A 17,941-nucleotide genomic window follows, 5' to 3' on the forward strand; every position below is an offset into this window, starting at 1 on the left:
ATGCATTACACTTTCTTTCCACTGTATAAAAATATTTCTCTTCCAGGCCAGTTGACCTTTAGATACTGTAAATTATTGCTGTGTCTGCCAAGATGAGGTTACTTTACTTTAGATACGTTTTCTTTTTTATTTTTTCACATTGTAAAATGTGAACAATTAACATTTCACTCTTGGTGGCAAGAATTAACTAGTTTAACTACTTGCATATTCAGGCTAAAAGTCTGCCGTTCCTGTTGGATTAGAAGATTAGGGATTCTGTCCTTGAGAAACATGGACTAGAATTAATATAACAATCCATTGGGAACAACATGGATCCCAGCCAGCAGCACAGCGCAGATTTTTTAGAGGATGATGAACCCGACAAGCCTTCATTAAATATGTGACTTGACTAGCTGAAGACCTCTATAAGGCTTTGTAATTTACAAACTGTGTTTAGTAAGACTACTTGCCTTGAAGGTAATCTATCAGCGGTACAGTATAAATAATTTTCAACCTAAGCACACTTGCATGTAGCTGTGTGCCTGCTGATCCTGGAGCTTATGTACCTTAACCCTGAAATCTGTATTGAGTGTAATTAGTTTTAAAATTATGTAAATTAGGCTTTGATATACACAGTAGCCCCCTCTTGTTCTGTATTTTGCTAATTATTCACCGCTCTTGCAGTTGTCTATTCCTGGCACATGCACATTCGCTATCTGCAGAGCCCAAGAGCCTCATAGGTTTACGGGATGGGGAGGGCATAGATGCCTGCAAGAGGCGTGAATGATTAGCAAAGTGCAAAGCAACAAGTGGCTTCTGTGATGTATATAGTAGCCCCTGAGCATAATTGGCATATAATGAAGATAAGCTCCAGAATCAACAGGCACACACTTTTAATTGTTTGATTTGATGGTAGATTTCAACTGTGTGTTAGCGATGTGTTAGAAAATGTAACGTTAGCAGTATGTGTGACCGCAGCCTCGCAGGCTGTTACACTGTACAAGAGTCTCTGCTGCTCGGTTTTAAATGCGGGACACCTTGTGCTGGTCACCAACTGTATGTGTTTCCATGGGGCCACATGTGGCATTTGCATTGTGTTTAGAAACGCAACTAAAGCTAGAGTGTTGGGCAGGTCTCGTCCCAATCACACAATCATATGGTTCACACCAGCTTTTTAAGGCATCTGTACCTCATGATGGATGACATCAACATTAATGGGTGCACTTTTGTCAAACCGTACAGGTATTTAAGAAGCGGCCTTTTGTGGCGCAGCTGCGCTGGCTTCCGGCTTCCATGCAACACAAATCAGGATGCATGCCGCCGGTCGGTCTGACTGATTCAGACTGTGCGCTGTATTAAATTTTCAAATTGTGACGCACGCCCTATAATAAAGATGCACCACAAAAAAAGATGGTAGACCAGTGCGGGGAAGCGACAAATTCAGGATTTCAGGCACACGACCTTGGTGAATCGCCGCATGCAGCATTATAGACTGACAATGCACTTTTAGTGAACTCCATCAGCAATGTAAGTAAATGTGCCCCAATGTTGTAGAATGTCAGGCAAGAAGGCAGAAAAAAAATTACAGAAAAAAAATTACAACCAAAAAAAAATTTAAAAACCATCTGGTATTAATAAGTCAAGATAAACTGTAATTCATTCTCTTTTAATTCTGCAGTAAAACAAGTCGTAATTTACTATATAAATAAAGATGACTTTCTCTTAAAGATTACATTATTATTTTTAAAGTTTATGTGTGTATCCTTCATTTCTAATCCGTCTAGGTGATGAAAAATTTCTGCGGAAATGTACATATTTTCTGATAGCTTAAACCCACATTGAGATATCAGCTGGTTTTATGGCTGTTTTCCTTCGTCCTCCTTGCTTGTGTCTGTCTGTGCCGTTGCATGGGCAGTGTCCCTAGACGTAAGCCTGCTTGGTACATGTGCTATTGGTTGGCAGGAGTTTAGATTCCAGTCTGTTCTGGCAGAGATTCGGCACACATCTGTTCCGGGCTTATCCAATCGCGGAGCGGCTGTGACATCACCGCACATCGCAGCTGCTCTGCATTCCAAATCAAACATTTACTCACAGCTAACAAATCCCACTTCAACTCCTTCTCTTTGCCGTGATTATCAATTAGCATTTCACATAAAACCTTAAACATAGAATAACTGTATTATACATAATCTCCATTCCTTCTGCCAGATATACTGTATGTCTCTCCCAGACAGGAACAGAACTGTGGTGGTGGTCAATTGTATTTTTAGTAAACTCTGTCTGATGTCCTTGGGAGATTTCCAGTAAGTGGGGGTGGCGCACAAGGTTTACAGGGCTGCAACTAGGTCATGGGCTGCCATATGGACACCGACTATAGCGTTCTTTTTTAGGAATATGTATATAGTAATAGACATTGCTAAGGATGCCTTTCTTGCTCTTTTATATATAATAATCCATAAAGTTTAGTTAAACAGTGGGGGGGGGGGAGTTTTGGAGTAGAATAAAATGAATTATTATAACATAAATATGAATGTCCAGGAGAGGTAGGCTGTAATGAATCTCCACTTGATTAATGTATAGTATTGGAAAACTAAAGAAAATCTACTACCAAAATCCAGCCTGGATAAACCAGGGACACTGAGGGTGCGTCCACACATTCAGTGTTTCAGATGCAGTCTGAGGAGCAGCATCTCCCAATTATATGTTCTCATCCGTTAAGAGCCACACCTGCTTTTGAAACTGCACCTCTATGGCCCCCTTCCTCCAAAAAACAACTCTTCTAATTGTGCTAATGTTTCTCATTGTGATAGCCTAGGAATCTGCAGCACTGATGGCCTGGATAACAACAATAAGACGTTTACCGCAGTCATTTTGTCTTAATCTTGTAATAAACCAGGGACACATACTCATAGATCCAAAGTTTTGTATCGTGTTAGCCAGTTGAAGAAATTCCTGTTGCTCAATTAAAGTCACCTTCTTGAGCTTGTGATACCTTTTAATGGCTAACTGAAATATAAGATGTTACAAGCAAGCTTTCGGGACCGCTATGATGACTCCATGCCTGATGAAGGGATCATAGCTGTCCCGAAAGCTTGCTTGTAACATCTTAGGTCGACTGAAGTCACCTTCTTATCAAAAGCAACAGGAACTCCCGGTGTATTATACTTGGTTTTGATGGTAGTATTTGTTGAACATAAGTCTTCATCTATACAATGGATGTTTCTGATGTAATGCTATTGGGGTTACATTGCAAGTACTGTTCATTGTCATGTGTGATTTGTGATAAAACCATATTATTGTGATTAAACCTGGGTTACTTAGAGGACCCACCGGTATTCCAGTTGTACCTTGATCATATCTGCTGGAGTTTGGGAATGATGGGCTTGCTGTTTTACTTTCATAGAACAAAAAAAATGTTTAGGCTATTCTGTCTTTTGTTGTTCATGACATATACAAAAGCTACTTTGCTGTATAAATTCATATTTATAGTAGTATTTTCACTTATTCTTATTTTATTGTAATTGCTACTTGTTCAAAACTCCAAAAAAAATGCTAAAACATATTTAATCTCAAATAAAAATGAAAATATATGTAAAATGAGAATGGGAAGAGACACACAAGAAAAAGACAAATTTGTGGGGCAATCCACTTTTTCACCACATACACATGCAGCCAACTTATTGCAGAGGGGCTGGGCAGCTTATTGGAACCAGCAACTTCACGGAGACTAGCCTTCCAAAGGTCCAAGATTTTGTCATTCCTGTCCATAGACTAGACTTGGATAGAAAGCTATTCAAGCTATTGTTGGTTTATCATGATCCATGTCAATCTGGAAAAAGGGATACTGGGAAATTTCTAAGCTCCAGCTATTGTAATCCTAGCAGATTACACCAGAATCTTAGAACATAGCCATACACCATTCAGCACTGATGTATGGCCAACTGATTCTTGGTAAATGTCAGGCACCAGGAGTAGTGGACCCACTAGACCACTGCAGAGTCTAAGTGGCACCTGGTTTTCACCAGAGCCCACCAGAGCGGTGTCAACCAAGGCGAAGTGTAGAATCGTGGTCTGGATACAGGCAGGAGGTCCAGATAGGCAGCACAGGATCGGAGTCGGGGATGTAGCGGTAGGTCAGGGCAGGCAGCACAGGATCAGAGTCAATAACAGAATCGGGGTCACAACAGGAAACCACAGAGGAAACGCAGAGCATCAGGGTCAAGTTTTCTCAATGGCTATACGGCACAAAGAGCCGTCTGGTCGTGCAGGGAGAGGCTGGATTATAAGGGATTCTGGGAATGGCTAGCCCCAATCAACGGTGCGCTGGCCCTTTTAAATCTTCGGGAGTCAGCACACATACGCCCAAGGTGACGGGGACGGTTGAGCCTGAGACATGGGTCTCGGGAGCACCAGTGACAAATGAAAGTATGGCCTAACAAAAAAAGTATACACAGATGGAAAAACAAGGGTTAAATTGTGCTACAAAATCTTTGGATAAATAATCCAACTCACCTGGGATGCATGGGTCAAGGAGCTGAGGTGCTGGCAGCACATCTAAAGAGGACATTTTGAGGAAAATGAACCAGCAAATCCACTGGGATAAATTTGAAAAACACAAATCCTTTATTTATTCCATCTTGATAAAACCAGCAGCAGTATTACATCCGAGAATGGATCCACAGATCTTGAGTGTTTCCTTATTGCCCTATTCTCACTAGCCAATGTTATGAAACAACAGCAGGAATGAAGTGAGAATTTAATTTTGTACATAATAAAAACCTGTTCACAAAATAGATAACCAATACGCCACTATAACTATGCAACAATATCTCCAAATAAGAAGCAAAATCGATGCGACAACTGGACTGGTAAGGCACATCAGTGGAAGTACCCGGGTAATCAAAGGGCGAGGAGAAGTATATAATCCAGAAGCCATCAGGTTTTGGGATGGGTCAGTCAAATCCGAATCCACTCTCCCTAACCTCACAGGATTAACTCCCGCCCTTACAAGGATGGTACCATGTATCTTTGCCCTAACACACGAACACCCCTAACCCCCACCACCACCCTGACTCGTGGCAATAATTCACAGCATATTTCAACAAACACAGCCCTGTTTTGTGTAGTGTGTATATACACCCGCAGATTCACCCCCCCCTGGGGATGCAGATGTGGGGGCCCGGCAAATGATCCCATGATGTCAGACAGAAAGGACCCCTGAATTCAGAATCCTGATTTAAACTTGCTAGTGCAATGTAAAACCAAAAAAGGCCCCATATGCAGTCTCAACCGCCCTACAAAATCCAATACTAACAAACACCAAAGAAAAAGGGCTTAGAAAGATGATAGTAATACTTTATTCAGATAACAAAATAATACATATAAACAACTTCCAAAAGGGATTCCTGAAAGTCAAAATATAAGGGGAATCCGAGGAAAGTGCAAAAGAGCAATACAGTCACCCGGAGGTACCATCCAGTACTGATAAATGTCAGAAATGCAGGTCACGCTTACCCAAAGGCATTGTAAAGAGGGCACGGAGGCAGTCAGAGGGAAGGCCAGCAGGAACACCCCGACGCGTGTTTCACACTGATGCTCCTCCTGACGAAGCATCAGTGCGAAACGCACGTCGGGGTGTTCCTGCTGGCCTTCCCTCTTTTGCACATCGGTCTATCTTCCCTATACAAGTCCTACTTTTGGACATAAAATGTATTTGAAATGTATTTTTTGGCACATTTTTGGACTTTGGGGCATGTGAGGAAGGGGGGAGGGGTCATAGGTAGGTACTCTGTGTCAGTCCCATTTCCACCTAGTGCGATGTAAGCCTGTTTTTGTTTGTTTTTGTTTTTTTCATTGAAAATGTAATAATTCTTTTAGAGCAGTGTTGAATGTTTATAAAGCTAATGCAAACACTAGAATTGCAAATAATATTTTTTATTTTTTTTACTTTTAGGTCTACAATTCTAACAAAGATAGTCAAAGTGAAGGATGTAAGTATATTTTACACCCCCTTTATAGACGTGAAAATGAAGCATTATTTATTTAATTTCTGTGGCTATTGAATAAGCTGTTATCACTTTGCTCATTCATTCACTTGAAAGTTGTAAATTTGTGTGAATGCTGCCCCCCCCCCCCAAAAAAAAACTAGAAAGAAAATATTTTTGAGTGTATATTCCTAATTTCTATTGTCAATTGACCTAAAATACACCAAATTTAAATGTAACCACTGAGTGGCTGTACAGGTGCCATGCCATTCGACTCCTAACAGTGACTGGGAGCAGAGCAGGATGTCAATATCTCTATTGCCTGTTGAAAAATAAATTTTATGTTTTATTATTTGGTGACCTTGGGAAAAGTTTTTAAGTAAAAAAAACAATACAGACAGTCCTAGAGTTGCGTAAAAGATAAGTGTTTTCGGTTTGTTCTTAAGTTTTTTTGTTTTTAATAACTTGCTTTTTGGTCCTTATCAAATCAAGCATGATGGAGAAATGTACATAGTAAACACAACATAAAACCTGAGTAACAGCACACATCATGTACAGTCGATTTAAACACCACATTCACATCCACATTCTGGCCTCCACTTCCCACCAGCCTATTTTATAGGTTTTTTTTTTTTAATTTTAAGTTTATGTATGTTAGAAGTGATATTTTGTAAATGTAAGTTATCAGATTGCAGATAACCAAGGATGCTTTTGCAATCTCACCGGCACAAGTGTGTTTAGCGCAAGTGTCCTTGGTTACTCACAACTGCTTGTGGGAATTAAGAGAAGCCACATGGACGGGGGATCACACCGGCCTTGTTACTCAAGTACTTTTGTGCTGGCGAAATCCCTGTTCACAAGCCGAGACCAACACAAGTCATGGGGCTTGTATCTGTGACATTCCCGTTTTTAATTATGTTTTTCTTTTAGCCATAAAAATCTTCTTATTGTTAGTAGCTTATATTGGCGCAATACTTTGTTGTAAAGGCTTTCCTAACTACAAACAGCCGCATATTTCAACATACACCCATTAAGCAACTGGCTGGCCCTTTTCTTGAATTTTCTCGGTTCATATCATTAAAGCCTGTCTCAGCTTCCAACAAACATTACGGCAATCATTAGTCCAGTGTTTAGGCAGTGGCCAGAAACCTCTTTTTTTCATAAATTCAAAGTGTAATGCATGGAAGATAGATTTTAAATGATTTCTAAATTTTCATCAAATTTTTAATCTGTTCAAACATGAAAAAACCTATATAAATTTGCAATCACAGAGATTGTACAAAGCCAAAGAATAAAGGACAGGTGCACACAGTGAAAATCTGAAAAACTGAGCCCACAAGAAAAAGGCACAAATGCATTTTTTTTCTGCCATATTTGGGTTGTTTGGATTGGATATTTGGATTTTTTTTTCACACTTCCCTGTACACAGCATAGAATATTAAACAATGTCACTAGGAAGTACAATTTAAACATGCCCCTTATACAGCGCTTTACATTGAAAAATAAAAAAAGTTATGGAGTTTTTAAGGTGGGGATTGAAAAATGGAAACACAAAAACAAAAAAGGCCAAGTTGTTAAAGGGTTAATATCTCAATTAATATCTCAATTAATTTCAACATAATATCAACATGGCAGCATCTAAGGATTGAAATTGCCATGCTGGGTGTTGTCCCTTGGCCTGCAAGTCATGGTGCCTTACCACCTGAGTGAAGTTGGCCCCCCCACCTTGTTCAAATCAAACAAAATTGGTGTCAAACGTTTGCTACGTTTGTGTCGCCATAGTTTTCAAGATTTTAATGAAAGTTTCCAGAGGTCATCACAGGTCAACCAGCCCCCCCCCCCCACATCGCCAAAATCAAACAAAACTGGGACCGAACAATTCTGCTTCGTTTGTGCTGCTCAAATATTTGTTTGTGCTGCTTTTGTTTTGAATATATGAACAAAAAATTTAAGTTCAAAGTTCAACCAGCCCCCCCCCCCCACATTAACCGAATCAAACAAAACTGGTGTCAAACGTTAGTGGAGCAAAAATTTTCGTTTGTGCCGCTATCATTTTTAAGGTATGTTCAGGTGTTTAAGGTGTTTAGGATGAACTGGTAAAAAACAAATCTAGTGACACTTCTCTGGCTTGATCACCAGGGGGAGCTTACAAACACATTGTACTTTGGAAGAAATGAACTCTGATGACCTCTGCAAAAAAGTATGAATATATTAAAAATGATAGCGGCACAAACAGCACTAATGTTTGACTCCAGTTTTGTTTGATTCGGTTAATGTGGGGGGGCTGGTTGAACTTTTGAACTTAAATTTTTTGTTCATATATTCAAAACAAAAGCAGCGCAAACAAAAATTTGAGCAGCACAAACGAAGCAGAATTGTTCGGTTCCAGTTTTATTTGATGTGGGGGGGCTGGTTGACCTCTGATGACCTCTAGAAACTTTCATTAAAATCTTAAAAACGATAGCGGCACAAACGAAAATTTCTGCTGCACAAACGTAGCACAAACGTTTGACACCAATTTTGTTTGATTTGACAAGGTGGGGGGGGCAACTTTACTCAGGTTGCCTTACCTTACAACGCTGCAGTCCTTTTTACATATTTGCAGTTCAGTTTTTTTTCTTCTCTTCTTCTAAAATCCTTTCTGATGTTCCTATTTACAGAGCCATACAAGGGTTTGTTTCCTACAAAAGAAATTACTATCCCTAATGGCATGATAAAATATTCTGTTTATTGTATTAAAGGCTGGAAAAAATCCAAATCTGGTGGAATTGAGGGATTTTTAATTTTTTTTTTTTTTTTTTTGGAAGGGTATTGTTCATTCTTTAAATGGTAGAAATTAAGCATTACCTTTTTTACTTGGCTCATTAATTTCAAAAAAGAGATTCATATAGTTTTGTTTTTAAGAAAAACCTTTTAAAAGAACGTAAGAGAATGGTATTTTATTGACGTCAGATTTATTATAGGAGTTTAAACAGTTTTCTTAAAAGACATCTACCACCAGGATGAAGGATTGTAAACCAAACACACTGACTTACTGGTCCTTCTGGCAGGATCCATTTTTCTTTAAGCTTCTTATGCCCTTATTTTTAAGAATAAAAAGCTTTAAATTAGCCTGTGGGGCTCCAGGTTCCTTTTAAAGGGCGAGGAGCCCTTCAGTCTTATTTTCATAATTTTAAAATCCTTTTAAAAGCCATTTTTATGTTCAAATAACCTCATAGGTAGCATTTGGATGATCAATTATAACTATTAGAAACATGTTTGCCACACTTTGTCTAGACTTTTCAGTAAGGCCATCTACCGGCTGCATTCAACTAGATTTTGGTATTTGTATAGTGAGTTTAACTTGGACACATAACAATAAATCTCGAGTTTTACTAGAATGGTGGTAATGTTTTATAGGGCAATGTCTTATTATCATTGCATCACTTGCCAGTTTGTTTTAATAGATCAAGCTTCTAGTTCCCAGGATATGGTTCATAAGGAAACCAAGCCAAGCCAGTAATGTTTAGTGCACCGGTGAGGTGGGAAAAAGTAACTTTTTACAGTGGAAACATTATCCCTTGTAAATATTATGTAAATGGAATGGCACAAATATATTCCTCAGAACTGTACACAGAGCATCGCAATCGAAATCTCCGAAATTAAACGCATAACAAAGTCCATGTAAAAGATAAGTAATTTGTTTTTGTTTTTAGGGTGTTTCACAGGAAACTTTTTGGTACGAAAATAATGGTAATAGGGAAGAAAAGTTGTAATTGAAGACAAGACCACTGCTCTGTAAATCTGGTAAACACACATAATGTAGACCCAGCATTTACTAAAGTGATTGGCCTCTCAAATGACTTCCACATGAAGGTGCTTGCTTATCTTAGGGATACAAGACACTACTATAGAAGATGACTACATACCTAATAGATAAATGCAGACAGACATGCAATATATACATGGAAAATTAGTTTCCAAAAAATTGATAATTAAACCAAGTCTATAAATAAATGAAAATATTTTTATATTGTTTTTTTGTTCACACACATTTTTCTTCTCCAGATATGAGCTTGGTTTTTGCACCTATATTAATAGTGAGTATGGCAGAAGTAGACTATATATAGGAGCTGTGGCTGCACAGACGGCTAAGTGTTAGCATTCATGAGCAGGCCGGTTGTCTTCAGCAATGCCGAGCTTCTACTGAATTAGGCTGTGGCTCCAGGGAGACAGATAAAGTCAAATCTTTTGTACTGAAGCTTAGCAAACAAGCTCCTAGATATAAGCTCTTGTCCCTGAAGAGCCTCATTAAAAGTCAAATTAGAAGCTGATAAAAGCTGCTTGGATATTTAATTAGATATTATTTCTTGCGATTAAAAGGGTACAAGACTGCAAAAGAATCTCTGACCTTTCTTGATCTGAGCTGAACAGGAAGCTGACGTCTTTGGTTACAAGCTTATGGGAATTAGGCTCATCCTTCCCATCTGGATAGATCTAAAAACTTCTTGTCTGCTGCTAAACATTTTTGGAAGATTAGGACTAAAGATCTACATTAATAAAAGGATATCCATGCTTCCATGTCTTTCTATGGATTCTATAGTTAACACCTATCATATTAATAGCTTGTTAGAAATTGAGTCTTTATTTGCATTTCACTTATGAACAGGGGCGTAACTACAGCAGTAGCAGCTGCTATTGGGCCCACAGCGTCAGGGGGCCCCCTCATCTGACTTGACACTAAAGAATGAAGAATGAGCACCATTATATACATATTATGCTGCATATTGTTTATGTGTGTGTGTATCTGTGATGTGTATATGCTGTATGTGTATATGGTGTATGGTGTGTATAAATACAGTACGTTATGTGTGTATGTAAGCTGTATGTCTGTATATGGCACTGTATGTGTGAGGTGCATATGCTCTATATGTGTGTATAAATGTGTATGTATGAGTGAACTGTATGTTTATGTATATACGAATGTAATGTATGTATATTTTTAAGCTGGCAGAAGTCCCCTTCAGAAGTCTGCTATGGGGCCCTGCCTCTCCTAATTATTCCACTGCTTATGAAAAACCCTATTGTCCTTACTGGATCCATCAACCAGGAAATCAGAAAGTTTATCCAGCATGTTAAAAAAAAAAGCCATTTAAATCCCGGCAGCGCATGGGAGCTGCCATATTGGATTAAATCGCTGCACCCTGTGAAGTCTTCGGGGGCAGCGATCAGTTGCTGTGATAGCCTGGATCAAAGACCCAAGGCTGTCTGATTTTAACACGTTCATTAGTGTGCAATTTGCACATAGTAATAGATGATGTGTAAATCCAATATTTTGCTATATTCTAGTAGGATAGGATCAATCAGACAACCCAGGGTTAAAGTACCTAGGGGGGGCTGAAGATAGTAAAAAAAATTAAAAATGTCTGATCAAAACATAATAACAGATTTTTCCGTTGTTTAACCCCAGATCTAAAAAAATAGAGCCTAAAGTCGAAAATGGCTTTTTTTTTTTTTTGCCATTTTGAAAAAAATAAAATGCTATAAAAAGTGATCAAAAGGTCACAGTCTTTAAAATTATAGCATTTAAAACATCATCAAAAGTCCCAAAAAAGGACACCACGCACAGCTCCGTACACTGAAGTATGAAAATGTTATTAATGCCATAAGATGGCAAAATGAAGAATTTTTATTTTGTATTGGAGGTTTTAATTTTTGTAAATGTATGAAAACATATAAAAATTTGGGTCGGTGCGATCACGGGGATACCAAAGAATGAAATAGACATGTATTTTACAGCTTTTACTGTGTGCCCCAAATGACAAGTCCACAAGAATATGGCGCAAATTCCCTTTTTTTCTTTTTGCGCCTTTTTAAATACTGTCACTATGAAGTGCAAATTGTTACAATCAAAACAAGCCACCGCACAGCTCATTCCATGGAAAAGTTGTAGATATTTGAAGGTGGGGAGTAAAAAATGGAAATGCAAAAAACTTAAAAAGGGCCTCTGAGATTTTTCAAAACGGATGTTTCTCAAATTTGTTACTTTATTTAGAGCAACTCTGGTGCTGTCCTCTTTTGTAGAATGAATGTTGCTTGTAGTTTCCTGTTTTATTCTTTAGTATTTATCTTGAGCGATCTGCAACATTGCCCATTTTATTTCAAATACACACAATTCAGCAAAAACTTTATTTATGGGCTGCTAATGGGAATAGGAGCTATCCCTGCCTCATGCAATTCATACAATTGATTGGAGTTGGATGGACGGTCACCTAGAACACAAGGTTATCCCATTGGTTTAGAATTCCATAGGTCCATTTTAATTTTTTTTAGAATACCATAGGTCCATTTTTTCTACATGGTCTGGGTAGAAGTTGGGAGGAAGATGGACATTGTACCATGTTTTGTAAGAGAGTAATGCAGATGATAGGATGGGATGTGATGGTAGCGTACCAATATATAATGCCTGTAACACAGCATAATTCATGATTTGTAAAATAAAAGAAGCTTTGCAGTCAAAGTATTTCATGGGAGCCAAGTCAGTTCTTTAAATCAGAAAGGACGAGTTCATATCTTTCAGACAACGGTGTACAATACCTGCAAGCGTTAATTCCTATTCAGTATATGCATACACAAGAGGAGTATTCACCTTGTGTAATGTTCATATGTAAGAATGGCGAACCCAAGGAGAGCTCCCAACTACTGAAGTGTTTAATTGAGTCTTATATTTCATTAGTTTGACGGTTTTAGATCTCGCTTTCAGAATCTGAGCTGAATGCCTTCAGGGTATCATCATTTTATACAAAATAAATATTTTATCTTCCTCTAATAAATTCCCCAGACGAGTCTTTCACTTTGCAGCACTCCAGTATAATAGAGGTTGGTTTGTGGAAGTAATAAGATCCTATTGCTATTCCACAGGGACAAATAGATTTGGTCATATGTAGTTATTACTTATCACAGTTCCAGAATTTTCATTTGAGATCTCTCAGAAGGTGAAATACTTTGGCTTCAGATACAGTACACATTACATGGCAATGACTACTCATGTTGAATGGCCTTTGCTTAGTTGTAATGTTGGCATTGTCCTTCAGTGGTGCTCAGCTTCTGATGCTACTTTTTCCATTTAAAGAGTAAAGGTATTTTTTTTTTTTTTTAAATTTTTGTACTTCTTTCCTTTGTACTTCTGTTTCGCTAGTAAAGAAACCAACTTTAGGCTATATTCACACTGCCGTTGCCCGCCCGTACCGTAGCGGGCAACGGCAGTGTACGGGGAGAGGAGGAGGAGGTGAGTGCAGCTCACCCCCGCCCCTCTCCATAGCAACCTATGGCGCACTGCGCCGTATTATGGGAAAAGATAGGACAGGTCCTATCTTTTTCCCGGGTACGGAACGGTACGGTGCCGCACGTGTGCGGCACCGTACCGCTCCCGTAGGGTGCCGTGCGCCCATTGCTGCCTATGGGGAACGTATATCGGCCGTATATACGTCGCCCATACGTTAGTGTGAATGTAGCCTTAAAGTTTTTTAAGCTGCCCAACCGCCAGCCACATATCTATATCTAGACAACAGGTTTATTTTTTTTTCCTCTCCCTGTGCTTTTTACACTTCTCTGAGGAGTGAGTTTTAACCCTTTTTGCTCTTTTCCCGTTAGTATTCTACAATCATTATCTTCTAACAGAATTGTTCTTCTCCTGTTAGTAAAGCATGCTCATAGAATACTACGATTACTATATTATGTAAAGCACAACAGAATATGATGCCACTATATAAATAAGGATTATTATTATTATCATAATTATTATTATTATTATTGCAGATCTGGGGAAGTAAGGGTTACTCCTCACTGCTCAGATCTATTAACAGCTGTATAAACACAAGGAGATTAGACCAAAGCAGGTTACCAGCCTCTATAGGCTGGAATACAGATTTCAACAGAGAGATAAACTGTTGCCAAGGAGGCACTACTACTACTCCTCTATGGCATTTTTTTTTTAAATTTTATTAAACATACAGAGTTTATTGAGAATTACTTAAAACTTTGTAACACCTTTTTATGGTCTATTTTTGATTATATAAATACAGAGCAGACAGTCTAAATATGCACCAAATGTATGATAACTTGGTACATCTTAAGATTTCTTTGTCCAACATCAGGTTGCCTTATCGGTCATCAAAATTGTATTGTTGGGCAACACCCACTGTGTTTTTGAGAGCGAGACAAAAGCATTCAAAGGTATCCTATGACCAAGTTTACCTCTGAGCACACAGCTTCTCAACATTACTCTAGCACAGTGGTGGTGAATCTATGGCACGGGTGCCAGAGGTGGCACTCCGAGGCCTTTTTGTGGGCACCCAGGCCATCGTCCCACCACACCAGACAAGACTCAAAGAATCTTCCTGCAGTTGCAAGAAACTTAAAAGATACTGCTTTCAGTCATATTTTGATACTTCGCTACTTGGGACTGTAGGAAGAGTAAGAATTAGACAGGGTCAAATTATCTTTAGAGGACCTCTTGCAGGCCCCACGATTCTCTGTGTACAGAGAGAAACTGGAAAGAAGGTAAAATGATGAACATTTTCCATCTTTCTACTGTGTTGCTGTCCTCAGGAGGTAAATATGATTGAAAGTTGTTGAACAAGGAGCAATAAGTTACTGCTTTAATTTTTGGTTGGCACCTCACGATAAATAAGCAGGATTTTGGGTTGCAGTTTGGGCACTCGAACTCTAAAAGGTTCGCCATCACTGCTCTAGCACTTTCAAGTCTCTAGTGCCAGAGGGTCTTCTGATTATCCTGGATCAAACATTGTTATCGCTGGTTTGGAAACTGGTTATGCTTAGAAAAGCACAAGTATCTACACCATGTGGTGCTAAGCAATTACACTGGTATCATGGTGCACTTTTATGCCTGTCATATTTTACATATTGTCAGTGAGTTATTTTGTTGCAAATGTTTATAAGTGATTTCATTACGTCACCTGAACGTTTAATTATTTCACCTGAATGACAATGATGTCTGATACATTTAAACACTCTATCTTTCATTGTAGTTGCCCAGCTGGATAATATTGGCTTCAGCATCATCCGGAAGTGTATCCAAGCTGTGGAAACAAGAGGTGAGCACGTGTGCCACTTTACAACAGATGGCATAAAGCTTAGGTCAACTTAATGATCTCGGCTACACAGATGTCTTGTTACATTGTTTGTCTCTCACCTGTTTAGGAAACAAATTCTGATTAGTCATCAATAGGAAAATACTGCTGTGGCTCTGGAATAGTGTGTGAATTCCTGGTGATGCTTATACATTTATCCACATTTCTACTGTTGGATCAGAACAAAATAATTCTAATTGTAACTTTCCTAGGTTGTTATACGGCTTCTGCATTCTAACATTAGGGAACAGCAATCGGTGAAATAAAATGGTTTATTTCATTCAAGCTATTGGACATTCTGGATTGAAAGCATTAAATTTGCTTGACATTACTGAAAACTCAATAACAGGATTAGGGTGATGAAACATGGATTATTCAGAGGGGAGGCTCAGCACTTGGGGACGTATGATAAAGGAGAATAGATTATAACCATCTGCAGACCTAGTGAATCGCATGTGCACTGCAGTAAATAAGCATCATCTAAAAGACTGAAGTGAACAGACGAGAGTACACACCAATACAATCAAATGCTTCAACCTCCCATCCAGCTGGGCCTCTGGGCTTGTTGGTAGATACTACAGCTTCACTACCACCTATCACGGTTAGCCCAACTATTCTCCTGGGCTCTTGCAGAAGTACTTTACTAGAAGGATAAAGGTCACATACCCTCTGATTTGCAGGGGGAGGGGAAACCAGCTCTGCTCTTTGTAACAGCATGTGAGGGGCTTTGTAAACACCCACCAGAGCCCTCCAGCCTCATTAGCATAATTATAAACGTTTAAGGGTTTTTATGGTTTATTTTGGTTGATTTTGATGCTAGATTTCCTTTTAAGTCAGGTCTGCTGTAAGTGCTCTGGGAAGTCTTTCAGCCTGAAGAGCCTCCTGCTCTATGCATTGATCTGCTCCACAGCCCCTTCCTTCTCTGCTCAGAGTGACTGCTGTAGTGTTCAACCACAAACCTGCTGCAGCTTTTACTCACAGCAGAGAGGAGGGGCTGTGAAACATTTCAGTGAAGAGAACTAACAGCAGAAAAAAAAAATTACATCGTAGCGTTTGTGGGTATAAAGTCCTTTTTCTTTCTAGTAATGTTATCATTTGATAGAAATGTTTGTCCAAATGGTGACATAATCCACGTCCCATCTTCATTATCAAATTTCAGAGCTGGAGAAGTAAGAAGTTGGCTGATTTGACAGGCTGACAAAGATCTGGAATAAATAATGGCAGTCAGGGGTTTTCTATTCTGCTGCAGTCAAAAGCCATAATTAGGATGTAAGAAACCAATTAAGTCTGTTAAAAACATCTTGACCTTTCCAGAATCCTTTCTGATTTTAGAGATAGAGGGTTGCCATTGTTGGCAAGATTAGCATTCATTACTTTAAAGGCATTCACCTCTAGATTTACTGCTAACGTCAGAAGTCAACTGGTTAGTCATTTGGATGTTCATGTTGCCACAGACACCTCCACATGTTATCGCAGCAATTTGTAGTCTGGGTGACTAAGGCTGCGGAACAGAATTTAGGGGATTGGCTTCAAATCTTTCATAGGCTGCCCAGACTGGTAATATGCTTGTTAACAATACTGACCAATATGGAGCGCAAAATGATGTGCTATACAATATTCTAAAACTGGGCTCCTTTACTTGGAGTGCGTTGCTGTAAAGTTTACCCCTTGTGAGATGTTTCTTGTGTGGCACCTTTGCATAGCCGATCAGTGGAATTCGCTGATATTATTTATCAAGTGTCAGGATTGCTTTCTCATTTCTAATATTCTGTAATTCATGGAACGATACTTCTTCTGGCATTACATACATGAAAGAATAGTATTTCTTACATACTGCCTATATTTTTCATTGAATTTTAATCATACTGTATTTTTTGTAGGGATTAATGAACAAGGGCTTTACCGAATTGTTGGCGTTAACTCAAGAGTTCAAAAACTGTTGAATCTTTTAATGGGTAAGTGCAGTGAAATAAACATTTGTTTTAACGATTTAGGTTTTTTGATGAAAATACTAATCTCCTCTAGTTACTTCAAATCTGTCCCAATTGTATTTTTATTTAATCCCTGTTTCCATAACGTATGTGGTTTGCAGATCTTCTTTCTTTTCCCTGCACTCAGCAGCTCTAGGCCGTGGCAGCCGGCCAGATGAACATCTGTGGATACCTTTTAAAAATCATTAATATAATTTACTGAAAGGAAGTGGACACAAATGTTTGTCAGCTAGAAAACAACCTAATCATTGATAACAGTGGTGTGCGGCTGATCATATTCATCTGATTAATCAGAAATTATGAATGTAAAGATAAGACTTGTCCCGTCCTATGTTCAAGCCTATGCATATTTCCATTCCATTGTATGTACAGGAGCTTGTATTTGCATATAGCATTTTATTTTGTCAATGTATTATTTCATCCTTCATTTAATTATATGGCACCAATGTAGATGTGGTGTGACTAGCACAAAAAAAGCAAAGGGCACAGTCACATATGAAAACCTGTTAGTCCCTCATGTATTGTGGGTTGGTGAACTAGTTGAGAGACAGCATTTTAAAAAGGACGGCAGGGGAGAAGGGGAGAGTAAGTTTACTTGTTTTGTATTGTCTATGAAAACAAAAATGTTTAAAAATCAATCTGATTAAAAAAAATACAAAAACTTAAAAACACATATGAGTGGTTAACTTTTTAGAACTTAAGTTTTCTGTGAACCTGGCCACAAGGTGTTGGCTGTAATACACTGGGCATACACTATTGCCGCTAGACAATGTATAGGGGGGATTACATGCAGTTACATCAAGAAGTAGGTGCTAGAATTTCTTGATTCTCCCCCTGTCCCCCTTCCACATTTGGG

The 17,941-nt window shown here is 38.7% G+C and overlaps 1 protein-coding gene across 4 annotated transcripts in view; it reads left to right on the forward strand.

The window, feature by feature from the left end:
• ARHGAP26 (Rho GTPase activating protein 26) overlaps positions 1 to 17,941 on the forward strand; it is a 202,397-nt gene that overhangs the window by 79,754 nt on the left and 104,702 nt on the right. For all 4 annotated transcript variants that reach the window (XM_072146118.1, XM_072146119.1, XM_072146117.1 and 1 more), the window contains exons 12-14: positions 5,933 to 5,969; positions 14,993 to 15,058; positions 16,975 to 17,049. In XM_072146118.1, the coding sequence (XP_072002219.1) occupies positions 5,933 to 5,969; positions 14,993 to 15,058; positions 16,975 to 17,049 (178 nt within the window). The remainder of the gene's footprint in view (positions 1 to 5,932; positions 5,970 to 14,992; positions 15,059 to 16,974; positions 17,050 to 17,941) is intronic.

Source organism: Engystomops pustulosus, chromosome 4, assembly GCF_040894005.1.
Source record: "Engystomops pustulosus chromosome 4, aEngPut4.maternal, whole genome shotgun sequence".
NCBI lineage: Eukaryota > Metazoa > Chordata > Amphibia > Anura > Leptodactylidae > Engystomops > Engystomops pustulosus.